This window comes from Phascolarctos cinereus, unplaced genomic scaffold, assembly GCF_003287225.1.
Source record: "Phascolarctos cinereus isolate Bilbo 61053 unplaced genomic scaffold, phaCin_HiC Scaffold_4;HRSCAF=312, whole genome shotgun sequence".
NCBI classification, from domain to species: domain Eukaryota; kingdom Metazoa; phylum Chordata; class Mammalia; order Diprotodontia; family Phascolarctidae; genus Phascolarctos; species Phascolarctos cinereus.
Window position 1 is genome coordinate 345,853,212 of NW_027555847.1, and position 21,260 is coordinate 345,874,471.

The 21,260-nt window shown below is 36.2% G+C and overlaps 1 protein-coding gene across 1 annotated transcript in view; it reads left to right on the forward strand.

Annotated features, from left to right (window-relative positions):
* The window catches only part of HCN1 (hyperpolarization activated cyclic nucleotide gated potassium channel 1), a 603,333-nt gene extending 590,808 nt beyond the window's left edge, over positions 1 to 12,525 (forward strand). The window contains 2 exon segments of the mRNA XM_020996730.2: positions 5,502 to 5,666; positions 9,203 to 12,525. Of these exon segments, the coding sequence (XP_020852389.2) occupies positions 5,502 to 5,666; positions 9,203 to 10,113 (1,076 nt within the window). The 3' untranslated portion in view covers positions 10,114 to 12,525.
* Positions 12,526 to 21,260: the final 8,735 nt, after the last annotated feature.

The following is a 21,260-nucleotide window of genomic DNA, read 5'->3' on the forward strand; positions in this document are numbered from 1 at the left end:
TTCTATCTTTCCATGGCTCTTTATTACATGTAATTTTTATTGCATTATGATCTAAAAGGATGCATTTAATATTTCTGCCTTTCTGCATTGGATTATGAGGTTTTTATGCCCTAGTGCATGGTTGATTTTTGTGTAGGTGCCATATACTACTGAAAAAAGGTACATTCCTTTCTAATTCTGTTCAATTTTCTCCAGAGTTCTACTGCATCTAACTTTTCTAACATTATGTTCACCTACTTAACTTCTTTCTTGTTTATTTTGTGATTAAATTTATCTAGTTCTGAAAGGCAAAGGTTGGGGTCCCACACTAGTATAGTTTTGTTGTCTATTTCTTCCTATAACTCACTTAACTTCTCTAAGAATCTGGATACTGGATACTTGATTCATATATGTGTATTATTGATATTACTTTATTGTCTATGGTGCCTTTTAGCAAAATGTACTATGCTTCCTTATCTCTTTTAATTAGATCCACTTTTGCTTTTGTTTTGTCTGAGATGAGGATTGCTACCACTCCTTTTTTTTTTACTTCAACTAAAGCATATTATATCCCAGTCTAGCCTTTTGCCTTTATTCTGTGTGTATCTCTGCTTCAAATGTGTTTCTTGTAAACAACATATTGTAGGACTATGGTTTTTAATCCACTCTGTTATCTGCTTCTGTTTTCTGGGAGAGTTCATCCAATTCACATTCACAGTTCTGATTACTGTGTCTTTCTCTTCATCCTATCCCCCCCCACACCCTTTTATACTTTTCTCTCCTTTCACCCTTTCCCTCCTCACTAGTGTTTTGCTTCTGACCACCACCTCCCTCAATCTACCCTCCCTTCTATCAGCCCCCTTCCCTTTTCTTTCCCCTTTCTCCTCCTACTTCCCTAGAGAGTAAGATAGATTTCTATAGTCAACTGAGTGTGTATTTTATGCCCTCTTTGAGCCAAATCTGATGACAGTTAGGTTCAACCAGTGCTCATGACCCCCATCCCTTCTTTCCCTCTACTGTAATAAGTTTTTATGCTTCTTCATGTGATATAATTTACCCTATTCTGCCTCCCCCTTTACTCTTCTGCCAGTACAATCTTTTTTTAACCCTTAATTAAGTAATCAATTTTATCATCAAATTAAAGTCAACTTATACTCACACCCTCTTGTCTATGTATAACCCTTCCACATGTTGTTTTAAAGATATAGTTCTCGAGTTAGAAGCATCATCTTCCTGTGTAGGGATATAAACAATTTAACCTTGTTGAATAACATTTTTTTCTTTCCTGTTTACCTTTTTATGCTTCTATTGAGTCTTATGTCTTGTATTTGAAGATCATTTTTTTTTTTGTTCAGCTCTGGTTTTTTTTCATCAAGAATGATTGAAAGTCTCCTATATCACTGAATGTCCATCTTTCCCCCTGAAAGATTGTGCTCAATTTTGCTGGGCATCTGATTCTTGGTTGTAATCCAAGCTTCTTTGCCTTTGGAATATCATATTCTAGATCTCTCAGTGTAGAAGCTGCTGAGTCCTACATAATCCTAACTGTGGTTCCATTATATTTAAATTGTTTCTTTCTGGCTGCTTGTAGTATTTTCTTCTTGATTTGATAATTCTGGAATTTGGCTACAATATTCTTTGTAGTTTTCATTTTGGGATGTCTTTCAGGAGGTGATCAGTGGATTCTTTCAATGACTATTTTCCCCTCTTGTTGTAGGATCTTAGGGGAGTTTTCCTTGATCATTTCTTGAAAGATACTGTCCAGGCTCTTTTTTTTGATCATGTCTTTCAGGTAGTTCAATAATTCTTAAATGATCTCTTCTGGATCTATTTTCCAGGTTGGTTGTTTTTCCAGTGAGGCATTTTACATTTTCTTCTATTTTTTTTTCATTCCTTTGATATTATTTTACTGATTCTTGATTCTCAGAGAATCATTAGTTTCCACTTGCCCAATTCTAATTCTTAAGGAATTTGTTTTTCAGTCAGCTTTTGTACCTTCTTTTCCATTTGGTTGATTCTTCCTTTTTAAGGACCTATTTTCTTCACTGGATTTTTTCCCATTTGCCATTGTATCTTTTCAGGAATTGTTTTATTGAGTCAGTTTTTATCCTTCCTCTTCCAAACTGTTGACTCTCTCTTGCATGCTTCTCAGTTATTTTCCATTTTTTTTCTCTCTTATTTAGCTTTTAAAATCCTTCTTGAGCTCTTCCAAGAAGGCTTTTTGGGCTTGAGAACAATTCACACTTCCCTTTGAACTTTCAGAAGTAGTTATATGGATGATGTTGTCCTCTTCTGAGTTTGTGTTTTGATCTTCCCTGTCACCATGGTAACTTTCTATGGCCAATGTTCATTTTTGCTTCTTGATCATCTTGTTTGTTTATATCCTAGCTTTTAAATTTGAGCTCTCCTGCTGGAGCGCAGAGGGCACTGTCCTAAGCTTCTTGTGCTGGGGGCCAGGGGCTTGGTCACTGGCTTTATGTGTTGGGGCCTCAGGTGTTTGTAGCAGGAGGCTGTAGATCTCTGGCAGCTCACCTGGTGCTGATCTGGGGTTCTAGTGGTGATATCTGGTATGTGCTGATGCCAGGTGGGGTTTTTCTGCATTTCACTATGGCTATACTGAAGAACATGGGGGTTTGGCCCCTGGAGATGCCTGTTTGCCCTGGGCTGTTGCTGAAGCATGTGCAGGTCCAGCCTATGGAGGATGCCCACCCACCTGGGGATGTGCTGAAGCACATGGATGTCTGGAGATGCTGGGGGACTCCTGCCTGCCCGAGGCTGGCCTGAAGCATGTGATGGCTCTCCAAGTCGGAGTCTGCTGGTTCTCCTGGCTATGCAAAGGCACATGGGGAGGAGGTGCATCTTGGTGCAGGCATTTGTCTGTTACACCACAGAGGGACTGAGAATCTTTCCCTGGTTTGCTGAGGTGGGATTTGCTATTAGCTTGCTGTAACGCTTCCTTTCTTGGAATACACTCCCTTTTTACCTGATTGAGACAGACCTTTCTTGCCTATCCTCCAAGTTTCCCAGGCAACTGCTCCACCTTGTCTTTCTGCTGGCTCTACTTTTCCAGGATTTGTTCTGGGGTGTTATTTTATGATTGCTCTGAGGTGAATATGGGAGTGCAATAGAAGTTCACTGCTTACTCCACCATCTTGGCTCTTGGAAGTCCACATGTATAGTTTTGGAGGAAGATCATGTGACACCAGAGCTGGTCCTCTTTCCACTGTACCATAGAGATTTAAAATGTGCTATCAGTAGTAGTTATAGGAGTATACCATTATCACCATTATCATCATCATAGCCGACACTGATATCATGTTTTACGGTTGAAAAAATTAAAATGTGGAATTGTGGATCTGATTCCAATTCCTGTCATTTTGCTGTGTGACATTTTGCTCTGGGTCCCAGTGTCCACATCTGCAAAAATTGTGAGCGTAATGGCATGCTTCTGTCATGTACATACTGTCTAGTTTCTCATTACGATTAGCTAAGGATTCAGAACTCACATTCCTGAAATGAAAAGACCAATGTTTACATAATTTTGTTGCTACTCATCAGGTTTGAAAGTTTGGGATGTTAAATGAATTTTATGCACTTTGCAAGAGACTTTCAGGTCTCCTAATTTAGTAAATTAGACACAGGTGTTTCCTTTTGAGTAAACTCATATATGGAAATCTAGATTTACAAAAAAAAAAGTCAAATACTGGGTCATGATTCACTAAACCAAAAGATTTGTAATTTTACCAAAGAAAACATCATAGAGGCCTTGTTTATACAACATCTTTTTGAGTATTTAGGATGAGAATGACCTTTGGGAATACACTAGCCATATGTCAGCTACAATAGGATTGAGCTCTCTTCTTGTTGTGCCTGATCACAGGAAATATCAAGCTTGTTTGTTTTCACAGCCCTAGCATCTATTTAAAGGAAATGAATCTGAAGCCCATATTTTCAGAAACTCTAGAGAAATTATAGCGTAAGGTGTATAATGAGTTCTTTTATGTTTTAAAAAATATCCTTAATAACCACAAATGTATGAAACTCCTAAGCTGATTATGAGACTATTGAAGCTAAATTAATAATCTTTATCTCTACATCAATTTTATAAGCTCCTTGAGATCAGGGTCCATATTCTGTATATTTTTTTTTAATCTACCACAATGCCAGACTTACACAGTACCAGATACATCATAGATTGTTCCGATATATTTGTTGAATTAAATTGCTTTTGTGAAGCCCAAGGAAAAAAGAATGTTAAAACATTGCAGATCTTCCAGTAGAGAAGAAAAAGCAAATCTTTCTTTTTCTGATTATTTTGGGTTGGCAATCTGGATACATAAATTCATGTTTTGCTGTGTGGTATAATATAGGAGGCAGTTTGACAGCTTCATGGATAGAATGTGAGGCCTGGTGTCAGGAAAACCTGAGTTAAAATCCAGGCTCAGACACTTACGAGCTGTGTGACCCTGGGCAAGTCATTTGACCTTTGTTTGACTTAATCCACTGCAGAAGAAAATGAAAAATCACTCCAGTATCCTTGCCAAGAAAATTCCACGGGCGGTATTGGTGTGATGATCCACAGGTTTAGAAAGAATTATATACAACTGAACAGTTGAACAATAGCCAATAATACTATAGGTATTCATTTGAAAGACATTTACTGAGTGCCTGCCATGGCTAAAAGTTGCAAGGGGAATAGAGACACAGTTATCAGCCTCCAAAACTTTGTAGATCTTAGACTGAGAGCAGGAAAGGAGCCTTAGAGATGCCATCTAGTCCACCATTTGACCAATGAGTAAAGAGGCCTTGGGAGGTTAAGCAACTTGTCCAAGATCATACCTAAGATACTAAGTGTTGTAATTACATACTCAGGACCTTTGCCTCCAAACCAAACCCTTTAGTTCACGGTCTCCCTGAACTAGTAAGAGAGAAAGGACATGGCTTACCACAATACAGGGTGAAGGGTAATGAATTCTCAAGAAACAAAGTGCCCTGGGTATCTGGGAGCAGGGAGAGCTTACTTCTGGATGTATAGATCAAGGGGAAAAACAAACATACAAACAAGCAAGATTCAGGAGGAGGTTTAACCTAAGCTGAGCCTTGAAAAAAGAACATTTACATTGTTTGTAATATTTTTCTATTTCAAGCTTCTGAAGAGGTAGCATTTCCTGCTTCTATTCAAAGCACAAGCAACTGTTTTGAAAACAATGGATATTTTGCTATTTAATACCCAGAATGTATCATCTCCCCTTCACCTTAGAATGTAAGCTTCTTGAGGGAAGGTATTTATTTTTCCTTTCTTCAAATTTGTATTTAGCATACTGCTGGTCATATATGCTTAATAAATTTTTGTTCAAAGATGATGAGAATCCTCAAGAGGAATCCTGAAATGAAATAGCAACTCTGCTGCTGGGCTGATGTTGCTTCACTGGTGGTTATTTTTAGTAAAAATATTTTTGGAATTTCTTAGGACCTTAATGGACTATTTGCTTATTAAATGTTTGTTTCTTTTACTTCAATAGAAATTTGCCTTTTGACAAAAGGCCGCCGCACAGCCAGTGTCCGAGCTGATACTTACTGTCGCCTCTACTCACTGTCTGTGGACAATTTCAATGAGGTGTTGGAGGAGTACCCCATGATGAGGAGAGCCTTCGAAACAGTAGCGATTGACCGACTAGATCGGATAGGTATTCTTTTTTTTATTGCATTCTTACTCAGCAAGGCAATTTTATTTTTGTTTAGTGGATGTGAAATATCCATGCTTTAGGTCATAGGTTAGAGTTGGTGTATTAGTAGTATATGGAAAATAGTAGTTTTCTGATGACTATCCAGCAAGTTCTCAAACCATGCTTGATATTCTGCTCTGCATGCTATAGGTTTAATTTTCTTTTATTTTTGCTAGCTATGCAATCTGCTTTCCACAGCGACACCAACACTGTATGACTGTTCAGGTAACTAAAATAAAAAAAATAAATTTTATGTAGTAATTCCAATAGAACTAAAATGTTAAATAGACTCAAGCCTGAATCTACACTACAGACAAAATTATGTATTTGGGAGCTTAAATTAATGTGTTTTTCAGAGAGATTTTTCTCTACATTAAGATGTGCAAAAATGAAAACACAACCTCTATGGGGAATGTGGAAATGACTGTAGTGTAGACACAGGTGGAAGTAGCCTATTTAGAGGTATCCAACCCAACATTGATTCTTTTCCTTGTTAATTAATATCTCCTTTCTTGAAGCCTCCTCTGCTATTAGAACATTAGACATTTTAGCGATAGTGGTGTCAATCACTTCAATACTCCAATGGGTCTGAGATCTCTTCAGTGTGAGTATTGCTTTCACTGGTGCTGATCACAACCCATCTGTGCCTTCTCATCCCGCTCTATTCCTGTCCACGTCTCATGTCTTTGTCTTTCTATAGAATGTCCATATGTGTAGGGATTGGGATCTGCTAGAGCAAACTGGTTATTTTTATTCAATTTTTTAAAGAAATAAAGACTGGACCTTTGATTTTATTGATATAGGCATTTCCCTCTACCAATGCAGATTAACACTATCTGTGCAATTTAAAGTCTTGAAGGGGTTCCCTAAATTAGGACACTGAGAAGTTAAATGACATACCTAGGGTCACAGCCAATTTATGTCAGGAACAGATCTTTGAATGCAAGTCTAAGCCTAGTTCTCTATTCACTATGCAAAAGTGGCTCTCAATTTCTTAAAAGAAGATTTAAATGATTGTCATTTTTAATTTTGTTTCAGGCCAAAATTCCCTATCTATCTAAGCTACTTTGAGAAAAGAATTTAGGGTCATAGCATCCCTAGTAGCTGACAGCATGAGCGTCACTAAGTGAAGAGTAGGGGGTTTTACCCCTAATTGCATTGGTGTACGTAACCTTATTTCCTCCTTTTCCTTGTGCTGCCAAAATTCCAGTTTCCATAATAGTCTGAAAGTTAGAAGGGAAGAAGTTAAGGGACTATATGGGCATGCTATTTTATTCAGACCCTCTGCCATACATTGGGGATTCTTGCTGTTTCTTTGGTAATGGGGAAAATTATGCAGGAGGGTAGAATGTCAGTAAATGATGAAGTGAGTTGTGCCTGGAAGCATGCTTGTTTATGAGCAAATATGCTTGGGGTGGAAGTCATCTCTTATCCTCAATTGTATTGGAATTAATCGAGGGAGACAGAATCTCACAATAACTGGGCTGTTCCTTGCTTATCTAGCTAAACACCTCTGGAAGCAGCATTCACATTTTTCAAGGAAAGATTATGCTGAAGTTTAAAACTACTTTTCAAAATGTTAAGTTTGTGACTAACTAGTATCTACTGCTGGCTGATTAAACATGGTTTTTCAAGCAGAAATATTCAACCACAGATTTGTATAAAATAAGCCAAGCAATTTAATGATACCTAAGGATCAGGCTCCTTAGCACCTTTTCTCTTTCAAAATTGTGAAACAGTATCAACAGAGAAGCGATGAGACATACAGCATAGTGAGACTGCCTCAGATTCAGGATAAACTGGGTTCAAGTCTCACCTGTGACACATACCTGCTATATGACGCTAAGGCAAGTCATAAACCTCTCAGTGACCTAGGCAACTGTCCAGGATGAGAAATTACAGAACAGCTGCCCATCTTCATTGTTAAGGAGAGTTTCCTCACTAGGAGCTCACTATACCAAAGAAACCAGGTAAAATAATAGACTTCATCAGTTTCCAGAGGCTTATCAGCAGGGACCACTTGGTGATGATTTCTGCCCCAGCAACCAAGGAAGGTTTATTGAGTTGCTGAGGGGTTATGGACCAGAGAAGTCATTGATACTTAAAGTAGTAAGATAAAGCAATGTAAGAGAGAGGGCAATGTGAAAAGGGAAAGGAGCAAATAAGTATTTATACAGCACCTACTATGTGCCAGATACTGTACAAATATTCTTATTTGATGCAAATGAATGAATACTACCTTCATTCTTATTTGAGTGTTAGTGAGAAGCCATAAGTTCTCAAATGAGGAAATGATGAAACCAAGGCCAAGCAACCAGATGTGACACAAATATAGAGCCCTTGTATAACATTCACAGAAGCATCACTCCTCCTGGTCTGGTGATCACCATTTACAAATATCTAATTAGTTTCAGCAAGTATGCTAGGCAAGCATATGTATTTATTATTTCTATAAGAATTCAGCACTTAAGAAATTAGAACAGCTTGATAAGTAGACAGGTAGAATGTTTATTTGGACATTAAAAATATAATAGCTTTTGCCTGTATAATTCAGTAAATTATAACACAATATCCTACTATTTTAATGAGATGTCCCACTTATGTTTAGAACTTTCTGTTTAGTGTGGCTATTCTTAACCTAGGGTTATGAATTCGTGTATGTGTGTGTGTGTGTGTATGTGTGTGTGTGTACATATATATGTATGATTTAGAGATATATTCTAAGAATCTCAGCCATATTCCAGAATATTAAGTGTATTAGCAAATTAATTTTATTAATGATACATTAAAAAATACCACCTTTTTCCTGCCTCTAGTCAAGGCACTATTTCTGACATATCTGTAATTTCACACCATGGTAAATACAATTTTTGGAGCAGTAGTAGTAGTAGTGATGAGGATGAGGATGATGTAAAAATAATAATATAATAATCAAACATTAAACATAAAAGAACAATAGTAGAATAGTGATTTGTCTCAGCATCATTTTTATCTAAATTCTATTGAAAATAAGATAAAAAGTCAGTAATAATACTATTGGTAACATAAGAGGCAGAAGTCTTGCCACTGACACATGCTAAGCTATGTGACCATAGTCATCTTCCCAATGATCCAGGTAGCTCTCTAAGACTTATTTACAGATGAGTTGACACTCTGCATTTGCAGATGGAGTTCCCACACAAAAAGTTTCCTACATTAATGTAGACCACCACTTTCTCCTGCCCCCCACAAAAAAAATTGCAGATCATATCCATAATATTTTAAAGTTCATGAAAAACTTTCCTCATAACAATTCTACCAAGAAGAAAGTACAAGAATTTTTATCTTCATTTCAGAGAAACAAATAAGAAAACTAAGTCTCAGGGAGCTTCAGTGAAGTTTAAAGGAGCAATCTTTATAACCATCCCAGGCTTAGGTTACCGGGAACATGCTCAGTCTGACTTGTCATACTTTGTTTGGAGGTTTTCTAAACTTGCTTCTTCTTCTTCTGCTGACAGGAAAGAAAAATTCAATTCTTCTGCAGAAGTTCCAGAAGGATCTGAATACTGGTGTTTTCAACAATCAGGAGAACGAGATTCTGAAACAGATCGTGAAGCATGACAGGGAAATGGTGCAGGCCATTGCTCCTATGAATTTCCCCCAAATGCCAACCCTGAATTCCAGCACTACAACCACTACTCCATCCTCCCGAATGAGGACACAATCTCCTCCCGTTTACACAGCAACCAGCCTGTCTCATAGCAACCTGCATTCCCCAAGTCCCAGCACCCAGACCCCACAACAAGCTGTCATCTTGTCACCTTGTTCCTACACCACGGCAGTGTGCAGTCCTCCAGTCCAGAGCCCTCTGGCTGCTCGAACTTTTCAATATGCTTCCCCAACTGCTTCCCAGCTGTCACTGATGCAGCAGCAACCACCTCCACCACAGCCATCCCAGCAGCCCCAGCCCCAACAGCCTCAGCCACCACCTCAGCCTCTGCAGCAGCAGCAGCAGCAACCACAGACGCCCACGATCTCCTCCCAGAAAAATGAGGTGCACAGGAGTACCCAGGCTCTTCACAACACCAACCTGACCCGAGAAGTCAGACCCCTCTCAGCCTCTCAGCCTTCGCTGCCTCATGAGATCTCCACTCTGATTTCCAGACCTCACCCCACAGTAGGAGAGTCTCTAGCTTCCATCCCACAGCCTGTCTCTGCTGTCCATGGCACAGGCATTCAGGCAGGAGCCAGGGGCAGTGTCCCTCAGAGAGTCACTCTCTTCCGACAGATGTCTTCGGGCGCAATCCCTCCCAACCGAGGAGCTGTCCCGGTCCCCCCACCAGCAGCAGCTACACTACAGAGAGATTCCTCCACAGTCTTAAGTACAGACCCAGAAGGAGACAAACCAAGATTTGCTTCAAATTTATGATCTCTGCTGATTATAAAAGCAGAAAGTACTGTTATAAACTGAGACTTTCCCCCAGAAACTATTTTAATCTATGTCCTGAATAGGTCCCTGTAGTCTACTCTGAAGAAATATTTTAGACAGCTCTACCCTACATACAAAATGTAAATATATATATACATATATACATAACATACATATATATATTTAAAGTTCCCCAAAGAAATTTAAAGACCTGTTTAGCATTCAGTGTTATGTCTTCATTTCTTTTAAATCATTAAAGGAGTCTAAATTTTGTTGTAAGATTATTTATTTTTAACCTTCATTGACTCAAAAATTCTTTGATATATGTATTTCTCTACTTTATGAAAAATTCCTTGATCGAATGAACTTAACCTCCACAGGTGAAAAAACATTGTTAACTCTGATGAGAATTTTGCTTTTAAGAAGGTGATTCAAATGAGCTAGGGAACAGCAACTAACAAAAATTTGTTTTTTAGAAGTTCCATTAATTGCATTTCCATCTCTGATTTGTGAACAATTATTTAACTGTATTCATTGGCAGGTCCCATTTTATAGATCATACTATGTTTTGGTGCTTTCCATTCTGAATTAGGTTGAAAAACACCATCGGATCAAACCATCTCCAGTAGAAGACTATCACAATCACTGCTCTGGATAGTTCCAACTGCAAACATGGTTGTTGATCTTGTTTCTGAAAGCTGAGTGAACTACTGTCTCTGCACTGTGATGCCAGACATTTATGAAGAAAGATCTAATACTCAATTAATTCCAGTTTTAAATACTTTTCTCACCAAACAAAAAATAGCTGCAGTGTGGTATGCCATGGCAAAGTCATTGTTTTGGAATTGAATGTCATCTCTTCACTTCAAAACTTAGTTTAAAATTTTACCAAACCTAACTGTGACAACCATTTAAATGTAACCCAACAGCTTGAAAATACACTGTTACTTTTATTTACAATGTTTTTGTGCAAAATTATATGCTTGATCCTGCAAATTACTTGTATTTCACTTAAATCATCAATTTTCTTCTTCCTTGCCATAAGCAAGTGTCTGAAAATATTCCCTGCATGTTTTTTGAAAAAAAAAATAGGTTCAATCAGTCATTGTAGGGGGAAAAAAGCTTACAGTATTTCTTGGCATTATAAAACTAAACATTCATAAATTGTGTCTACCTTTAAATTCCTATAATGCTGGTTTGGATTCTCTAACTTAAGTCTAGAAGTGAGATTTTATTTTTATTATTATTTAAGGTGTCATTTGTAAACACAGCTTGATTTAGAATTTCAAGTGCATTCTGTGTCTTCACTGTAGTTGGTAGTTAACTGTGGTGTTAATTTAAAAGAAATAAATATAATATAGCATCAAGTCTGTTTGGGAATGCACGATTTGCTCTGTGTATAGTATAACTAAGTGGATAGTCAATCTTAAGGCATGTAGTGTTCTACACAACCCATAGATAGAAGGTTTATTATTTTAAGTGTCTACAATAGTCAGAAAAAGTGATAGAAAGCAGGGCGAAAGCTTTACTGTTGTGTGAATATTTTTTTCCTTTGCTCAGATCTTCCCATGATCTTGTAAATTGGTTCTTGTTTAGTTTCTTCACAAAAGACTTTCCTAAGTAATCATTAGTGCCTACTTTCTCACGGTAAATAGTGGATGACGGGAACACAATCTGAAAAGTCCTAGTAATCAACTATTGCAAATACCAAACACATGTCCCAACCAACCCACCTTAAGGAAATGTTCTAAAGGGAAAGTCTGAAGTGTCTTTAATGCTGATATAAACTCTGAATAGAGGAGTTACACACAACCATATGCTACACATCAAGATGTATTATTGAAAGCAAAAAAAAAAAACAAAAGCCCTAGAGTGGACAGAGTTTAGACCTATGAGGGTTGGTATGCCTTTTATTGAAATGGTATGTAAAAAATATATTTTAAAAAGTTGATATTTTTATTTTGTAAGAAATTCCCACTCCTGCGGAAATAACTACCAATAGAAGTCCACGTAATTTTAACCTTAATGTGCTGCTGGTATCTGATGGCATAGGGATAGTACATAAGAAAGGAATTGTGTAGACTAAATATATATGTGTATGTGTACACATATATATGGATATGCTGCAAGACGACTTACTTAACAGAACCAAATTTTTTATTTTATTATGAAATTGAAAAATATATTCAAACTCTTAAGATATTTTGGTCCTTCAAACTATTTATAGTTTACATTTGATAGGAGTGATAGGTTTAGTAGGGAAATATTTTTATATATAATTCTCTTAAATTTTAATCGTTATTCAGAAACAAGTAAAATTTATTTGCATGGTCTTTCAGTGAAATAAACTTTTTAATGACTTTGTAATAGAATGGACAAAATCTAGGGTTTGTATGTTAAAGTCATAAAAATGGTACAGGGTATAAATCATATACATATTATATATATATATACATATACATATATATATATATATATATGTATATGTATGAATGTATATACACACACTTAGGTTAAGGGACAAATGGACCCACATTCCTGTAATATAAAGGTTCATCCATTGCAAGTTGAAGAAGTGACCTATTTTCTCTGTACATATATAAGTCCGTAAGTATGGAATTTTCCATCTGTATAGAATTTAATGTATTAATGAAAAGTTTGAATCTACTGCTGCTAAGAAGACAATAGAATTATTGATTCTTACAATGACTGTATGATCAGGGACAAGTTAGTTTTTTTCTTTTGTCTTTGCTCAAAGCCATAAATATATACATATATATGTATATATATATACATACATATATATAAAGATTATTAATAAATTGAACAGAAAATAAGCTAAGATCATGAATTTTTTATTTGACAAATTCAATGTACCCAAACATTGTACTTTACCAATAAGCTGGGCATTGTCTTTTATCTTTATATCTGATGACTGCTAATTGAGTTTTGGTTGGTATGCAACATTAAATTTTAATTGTTTGTATGCTATAGCAGCAGGGGGAAAGTTTTTTGCCATTCATTTGACTCAGCATTGAATTGAAAGGCTAATTTGATTCTTGAGTGTAATCTTTTTTCTGTGGCACCTCTGCTTGTGGTTGCTGTCCAGTTTTAAAATTTAAGCTGCCTTGATTCCATTGCAATTCACTTATGTAGACTTACTGTGTTTCAATTTAGGGCTTCCCAAAGGATTTACATATTGATGGGACATCTCTACTACACAAATGGATTTTGAATCAGATACAAAAGTATAAAAGGGAATAAAATCCAGGGAGGTTTCATTATAGATAGAAAAGCACTTAGAGGAATGCAGAAGGGACAGTAGTAGGGCTTATTCACTAAATGCAAATCCTATTGACCAAGGCCTCAGTGGCCCACATGTAATTGAATAATTCTCTGAAATGCAAGGCTCCACTGAAAACAAGTAGGTCCTTTTGTAGTTTATATATTTTTACATCGATCAGATCTTCATGTTAGTAATAAGCACACAGCCAAATTATATTGAATATACATGTATAAAAACATATATATATATATATAAAATCAGATAATTTAACTTGTATTATTGTGGCTCATGTTTTATTTTTGTTTACCATTGACCATTGATAGATTTTTTTTTTGGAGGGATCTAGGTTGTTTATGTATGGAATTACAACTATTTCCTTTTTTTTCCAATAATTACTAGGCAAAGCTTACTCCATCACCTTTAAACATGTTGGCTCCCTGATGTCCTTATAATGCCAGTAAATTCTCTAAGCCTTAATTTCTTCACTTGAAAAAATGGATAATTGAACTAAATGACTGCAAAGGCCCTTTCTAAACCTAAAATGATTTTTCCTATGAAATATGTACTATATGTATATGTTCATCTTATATATCATTTGTAAAGCTAGAAAAGTTCCTAATTCTTTGTTTTCTTTCTTTTTTTTTTTTGTGTTGCCCCACTTATGCACCTTGGTCTTCATTGGATGAATCGGTGCTGAACATCAGTTACTATTTTAAGTCCTTGAAGGAAGTGCACAGGAGCTGAAGGCCAAAATGAATGCTGGCAGATGCAGAGCTGCCAGCTTCAGTCTGTAGCCTTTTCCTCAGTGCACCCTTTCCCAAGGGAGACATGGCGGAACAAAAGGGAAAACACTGTCATAAGTAAGGGATAATTATACCTACTACTATTAGGCTGAAGCACTTGACTTTGTAAAGAAATGTTGCTACTTTTTCTTTTAAAAGAAGTTCTACCATGAGGTCAGTAAGGAAGAGACTCCTTGCTTTTAAAGGTGAGAGAAACAGGGTGAAACAAGTTCAAACGCCTTGTCAAAAATCGTAAGTCTTCATGGGAACAAATCTGGAAAGAAAACTTATGCACTTCTGGTGACTGCTCTGGGTATTTAGCCCTCAGAGCACAAAGCTTTCCAGCTGGTAAAAAAAAATGGAATTAAAAATATCTTCATCATTATTAATCATTTGATTCACCCTTTACCCTCATCATGGTACTGGGGAGTATACAACAGCACAAGTGTCACTGAATGGGAGAAAAAGATGAGAGAGCTGGGCATCTTGGATTTCCAAATATCTAACCAGTTTAAAAGCCTTCCTCATTTCAAGAACATTGATTTAAAAACTTGCTAATGATTTTTGCCACAGGCAAATTCCATGGCAGCTTTGCCTTAGGGCCTATAAAACACCATTCATTTATTAGAAAAAAATAAATCTTCCCTTTCTTTCCTTATTCTTCCCACCCTCAACCCAGAAAAAAAAAGTTTCCTATTTCCCCTCCCTACAAAAATATATTATAATAAAGCTTCCTTGTGATCTCTAAAGCTGGCAAACAAGGATAAAGAGTAAGGAACCCACAAGCACTTGCAAACCTTTGACCCAAGTGCTTTAAAAAGAACAGAAAAAGGCTCAGGAGAAGTTGTCAAGTATTCAACTGGGGCTGACCTTTTTACATAGATTTAGCATGTCAAACACTTCGGTGTGCTCCGGTCCAAGACCTTAGGCATCTCTCAGCATGAGTTGGCACACATGATTTCCCCAAGGATACCAAGCAAGTCAAAGAAATATGGAGACCCATGGAAACATGGAGTCACAGGAAAAAAGCTAACTAGGACAATCCCCCCTATAGCTGTGCTGTTCTTTCAAGATAAATAACTTGGCAAAAATATTTAAGTACACTAGGCTGACAAACACTAACCCAGAAATCATTTCTCCCCATTTTTAGTCCGCTGCCTATAGACAGTCTCAAAATGCATAGTCTCCAATGCTAATGCCTTCAGTTCTGCCTTACTTTTCTTATTGTAGTAACGGTAAATTAAGCATTAAAGTACTACTCAAAAGAAGAAAAAAAACACTGTAAAGAATGCAAACAAATGAATAAATAAATACAATAATATTGTGCCACAGCATTTCAACTCTCTCCCCCCACCTCTACATTACATAATAGTTTCTGAGCTTTTCTTTTAGATTTCTTTAACAGAGAGATGACCATTTACATCAGGCACTGGTACCCTTGTTGCCAGCACTTCCAATACTGTTTTCTTTAGAATAGGATTATCATCAAGTTTTAAAAATCTTCAGGGCTAGGGGCAGCTAGGTGGTGCAATGGATATAGAACTGGCCCTGGATTCAGAAAGACCCGAGTTAAAATCCAGCCTCAGACACTTACTAGCTATGACCCTGGGTAAATCACTTAACCCCTATTGCCTAAAAAAAAAAATCTGTAGGACTATAGTAGCTTTATATAGAGGAACTGTACAAAAAATCCCAGTGTGACCAAAAGTTGGGTAAAACAATTTTGCTTATAGAAAATAGTCCACTTTCAGTGTGGAAGATGAATTCTATAAAGCTTTACTTCAGTAGAACCAGATTGTTCCATATTGTCAAGAATTGTCTAGAATATACAAGATTTTACAAGGAATCAGAGAATTTTTTTTAAATATACAGAGTTATTTATGCTAGTGCATTCCCCAAAATGCATTGCCTTGTATAAACGTTTTCTGACCTAATCATAGCTTAAAATGTGAGAGGTATACAATTTTCATTTACAGCATCTGACCAAAGTCCCATCAAACTGCCCTTTATCCTACAATCTTTCCTATATCTAAATTGACCTTTTTTTTTGTATCTTACCTTTAAGATGTTAAAAGAATGAACTTTTTAAACATTTCTGTGTATATTGTTACATTGTGTATATAAGTATGGCAGTAAGAGTTTTGACCAATTGCCATTGATAATTAACTGAAAAAATGAGCTACTATTTGATGTCAAATAGCTTTATTGTATGTGGATTTTTGTCATTTTGAAGGAAAAGGCTGTTTCCGATGGCCACTTGGGTCCTGTGTTATGTATATAGTACACCAAAACATTTCTAATAAGTGCAAATTGAAGTTATAACTTTCCAATGGATATACTACACTGCCTATCTCTACCTGATATTGAGCCAAAATCTGTGGCTGTATTGCTCTTATCATTTGATACTAGTCTTACCTTCTAAAATTATAAAGCCATCAATAAAATGTCTCTTCTACATGACAGCCCTTCACATATTAAAAAATAATAGATAGCATTTATATGAGCTTTAAGGTTCCCAAAGTGCTATACTTATAGTATTATTCCATTTGATCCTTGTCTAAGTTCAAATCTGGCCTCAGATACTTTCTAATTCTGTATCCTTGGGAAAGTCATTTAACCTCTGTCTGCCTCAGTTTTCTTAACTATAAAATGGGACAATAACAACTCTTACCTTCCATGATTGTCATGAGGATCAAATGGGGTAATATTTATAAAGCACTTTGCACAGTGCCTGGCACATAGTAGGTACTACATAAATGTCAGCCACTATTAATATTATTAGTGATAGTAAAGCCTAGAGAACTGAGTGCTCTCATTATGGTTTGTTCAGTCCATTGAACTTGAAGGTTTTTATATCCTGAAGTCTGAAAAAAAATTATTACTGTGACAAATATTATGACAGTCCCCTCCCCCTGTCAAATAGTAGCCCACACCAAGTTTCCAGTCAATTAAAACATTTAAGTCTCTTCCATGTAACCTGTACGTCTAATTTTTTTTTTTACCTAAATGAAGAAAAGAAGAAAAGCCGTGTGGAAAGCATACTGGATCAAAAAGCATTTATTAAATGTTTATTGAATACCTGACACTGTGCTCATCTGACTTTTCTGACTGACTACCTGCATGACTTTTGGTAGTTGATTTAATCTATACGAGATTAATTTTCTCTTATTTAAAATAGTATAGTAATATTTATACTATACAACTTTCAGCATTATAATAAGGGAAACACTTGTTAAAGTCATTATTGTAAGATATGGTCACCAATGCTGTAATCTTCCAAGATCCTTTTGGTATGTGGTGTGAAAGAAAAAAAAATTGTCCTCAAAATCAGGTGATCCAGGCTTAAAACCCACTTCCAGAATTTTTTAACTAGGTGGCTCATTTCAAGTTACATAAACTTTCTAAACCTCAACTTTTTCACATGTGAAATAATGATTATAATATTCACAATACCAGCCTCACAGGATTGACATGATAAAATCACTTTGTAAACTTTTAAGTGTTATGTACACACTCATTATTATTATGACTATTCCCTTACCCTTTTGAAGCTTAAATTCCTTTTTAATTATATTTATTTTACCCTTTATACTTTAAACATTATTCTTCTTTCTTGAGATAACACAGAAGCTATTTTTATTTTTGGGTTCAAATCTTGCCTCAAATATTTACTATGAGATTGTTGACATTAAGTTCCCTGAGTCTCAGTTTCTTCATCTATAGAATGAAAATGATAATAATAGCCCCTGCCACACAGTATTGTTATGAGGTCCAAATGAGATGTTTGCAAAGTTTATGGCTTCTACAAAATACTAAAATAATTACTAGAACAGAGCTTCTTAACCTGATGTCTATGAACATTTACAAATAGATAGATAAACTGTATTTTAACATAACTGATTTCCTTTGTAATCCTACATGTTTTATTTTATGCTTTTAAAAAGATTATTCTGAGAAGGGTGACCATAAACTTCACTAGGCTATCAAAGGTTTCCATGACATTAAAATTTTTAAGGCTTCCTAAACTAGAGGAAGGCCTCTAATGTCTTGGGAAGGTATAGAAAGACATGAAGAGGATTTGCATAGAATAAGTTTAGTATATAGGTTGGGATATATGCCAGTGGGGGATAGAGGAATTCATACATGTAACATATGCATGCACATATATTATACATACACACATACATACACACATATATACATATAAATATATGCATAATCACAGATCAATTGAAATATTGAAGAAAGTTATTGCCAATACTCTCTCCATTGGTCTACAAACATATGAGACCATTAGATTTCTAATTCTTCCTTCTTGTGAATTCTTGGTCATGTTCTCAACTGTTATTCTTCCTCCTGTATCACATTTGTTGTTTTCCATCCTATCTAGTTTAACAGTTTTCTGTAGGCACTTCAGAAGATCATAGCTTTAGAAGTGGAAGGGACTTTGTAAGCCATCTAGCCCAACTCTCTTATTTTACAGATAAGACAACTGAGGCTCAAAAATTTTTAAGTGTCTCCCTCAACATTGCACAGGTTGCAAAAGGCAGAGTCAGAGTTCAAAACCAGTTACTCTAATGGCAAATCCAAGGCTTTTTTTCTCTTTCTGATGGCATCATTTCTCCTTACTTGCCTCAACAGAACTGAGTGGAATTTAGTGCTTTTATTAAATTAGAGCATACTCAATTCCATCTCAGATACATACTCTAGGAAGACAGCATTCCTTTTAATTGATTGTGTCAAAGGGCTGATCTACACCCTTCATTTAGTAGCCAGTGACCACCATGATGTGTCCATTCTTACTGAAGCAATGAATTTTCTTGCACCTGGGGATCCTTGTGTGTCCTCCTTGCTGTTCCGTGAACACTAGGATTCTATTTCTTCCAAAAGATACAGACACACATTTTGTTAGACCAGTCTAAGGCTCAAAATTGTTGTATACCTCCGGGGTTTTAAGCTTCCACTTCTTTTTGCTTCTCCATGGCCTAATTTGCCTCTGCCTCTTGTCTCTTTCCTACATTCCTTTATGTATTTCCCCCTAATTCTAAAATTTATTTTTCCCCCATTTATTAAAAAAACCTTCCTGAAGGCAATTCTTCCCATCTAATTTTTAATAGTTCAGGATCCACACAGCTGTAATATGAATGACTGACAGAAAGTTAAGAAGTACATGAATACTCAGCAAAAGCTACTAGTAGAGAGAGTTTTCATTATCAATGAAATCATGGGTCCTTCAAAACATAAAAATAGTCTACTTCCAATGGTCTACACGCTGGTATTAAAATATATGAGACTATTAGTATTCCCAGCCTTCTACTTAGATCTTACCTCTTGTACATGACTGCACTAAATCACTGGACTGAATCCACTATAAAACCACAAACAGGAAGTTGGCTGTCAAATGAAGAAGAAAGTGAACATGAGGGTGCAGGTGTGGGAATAATTCCTAAGATTGTGTCACTGCCTCCACTGGAGGCAATTAGACTTAACTTAGAAAAGCCAACATAGGAGATGGCACTGATACTGATCACTTGTCTCAGACTGGTTGAGGTTATTACAGAGGAAAATTCTTTTGATTTTGCAGATGAGGTTTATTGTAAGATTGTGGGAACTAGGGAATTTCCTCCTTTTGGTGTTTAGAGATTTCCTTTCCTATTCATGTGCTGTGTGAATTTGTGCATCATCCTCCAGAGAGTGGCATTGGTATTGACTGTTGGGTGGATTTCCAAAAGAGTTAAGACTGCTGCATGGAGGCTTTATTGTTTTACATTTATGAGCTGTGTAAAGAAACTAGAAAAACTGTGGTGAGCTGGGCCCATTGCTAGTGGTAGTATCTGTGAATGAAAACTGGTTCCGAACTAGGTGAACTAGCTCTTTTTTGCGAATGTCTCTGCAGGTACTTTCCAACTAGAGTTGGGGGTAGGTAGGGGTGGTGGGAGGTCTTGCCTTCATACTCCTTAGAAATATCTCATAATGTCTAATAAGAGGAGACAGAGACAGATGGGAACAGAGACAAAGGGCTATTTCTAGAGGTCTTTTATTTTTTCAAGAAGAGAACTTTACATATTTTTTTTAATGCATAGACATCTATACTTATATGCGTGCATATACATATATGCATATGTGTATACATGCATGTATATGTATAATGCATATATGTATATATAAATGCATGTGTGTACATGCATATATACATCTGTGTATATGTATATATACTCACACACACATGTCACAGTCTCTAATACTCAGTAGCACTATTTCCTGTTTCCATATGCTTCTGATCTTAAGTGATGCCATTGTCTTAACACTACCTGTCTATTAACCACAGATGCTTGAAAACCTTCTGGGCTTTTACTTCCAAGGTGTCCCTTAGGAAGCCTGCTTCAAGGAGACCGATCCCATCCCCTTTCTGCTCGCTGTCAAACACTGATAATCTGCTAAAGCAGAAGCGAGTCATATTACTTTCTTAATTTTCTCAATTAGCCTTCTACCAAAGCCCTTTAAAGAATAATTAGATATAATCAGAAAAAAGTAGTTCCTAAAGAGAATATCTTATTCTTATTTCTTATTCATTACTTTTTACCATATAGTAGCTTTAGCTTTGAGAACCAAGAGGCAGTAGCTACTAGAAAAATCTTCAATGAAAACACCAAGCTCTCTCCCAGTTAGTGGCTATCTATTGCTAGCCTACACAAACAGAGAGAGCACAAATCTGTAGTCTGGAAAGAAATAGTTGCTTTATACTCACCTATTATGTGCCCAACACTATGGTAAGCACTTTGCAAACATTATTTCATTTAATTCTCACAAGTCTGAGAGCAAGATCCTATTATTATCCCCATTTTACAGTTGAGGAAACTGAGGCAGACAGTAGTTAAGTGACTTACCAAGCTTCCTATAGCTAGTAAGTGTTTGAAGTAAGATTTGAACTCGTATCTTTATGACTTTGGACATTATCCACTCTGCAACCTAGCTTTTCCAAGAAGCCTTATCAATACATACAATACAGATACAAATACATACAAATAATAATGTATACTCATCTTTCCAGTAAAGTTATTTATCTCCTTTAAAAAGAT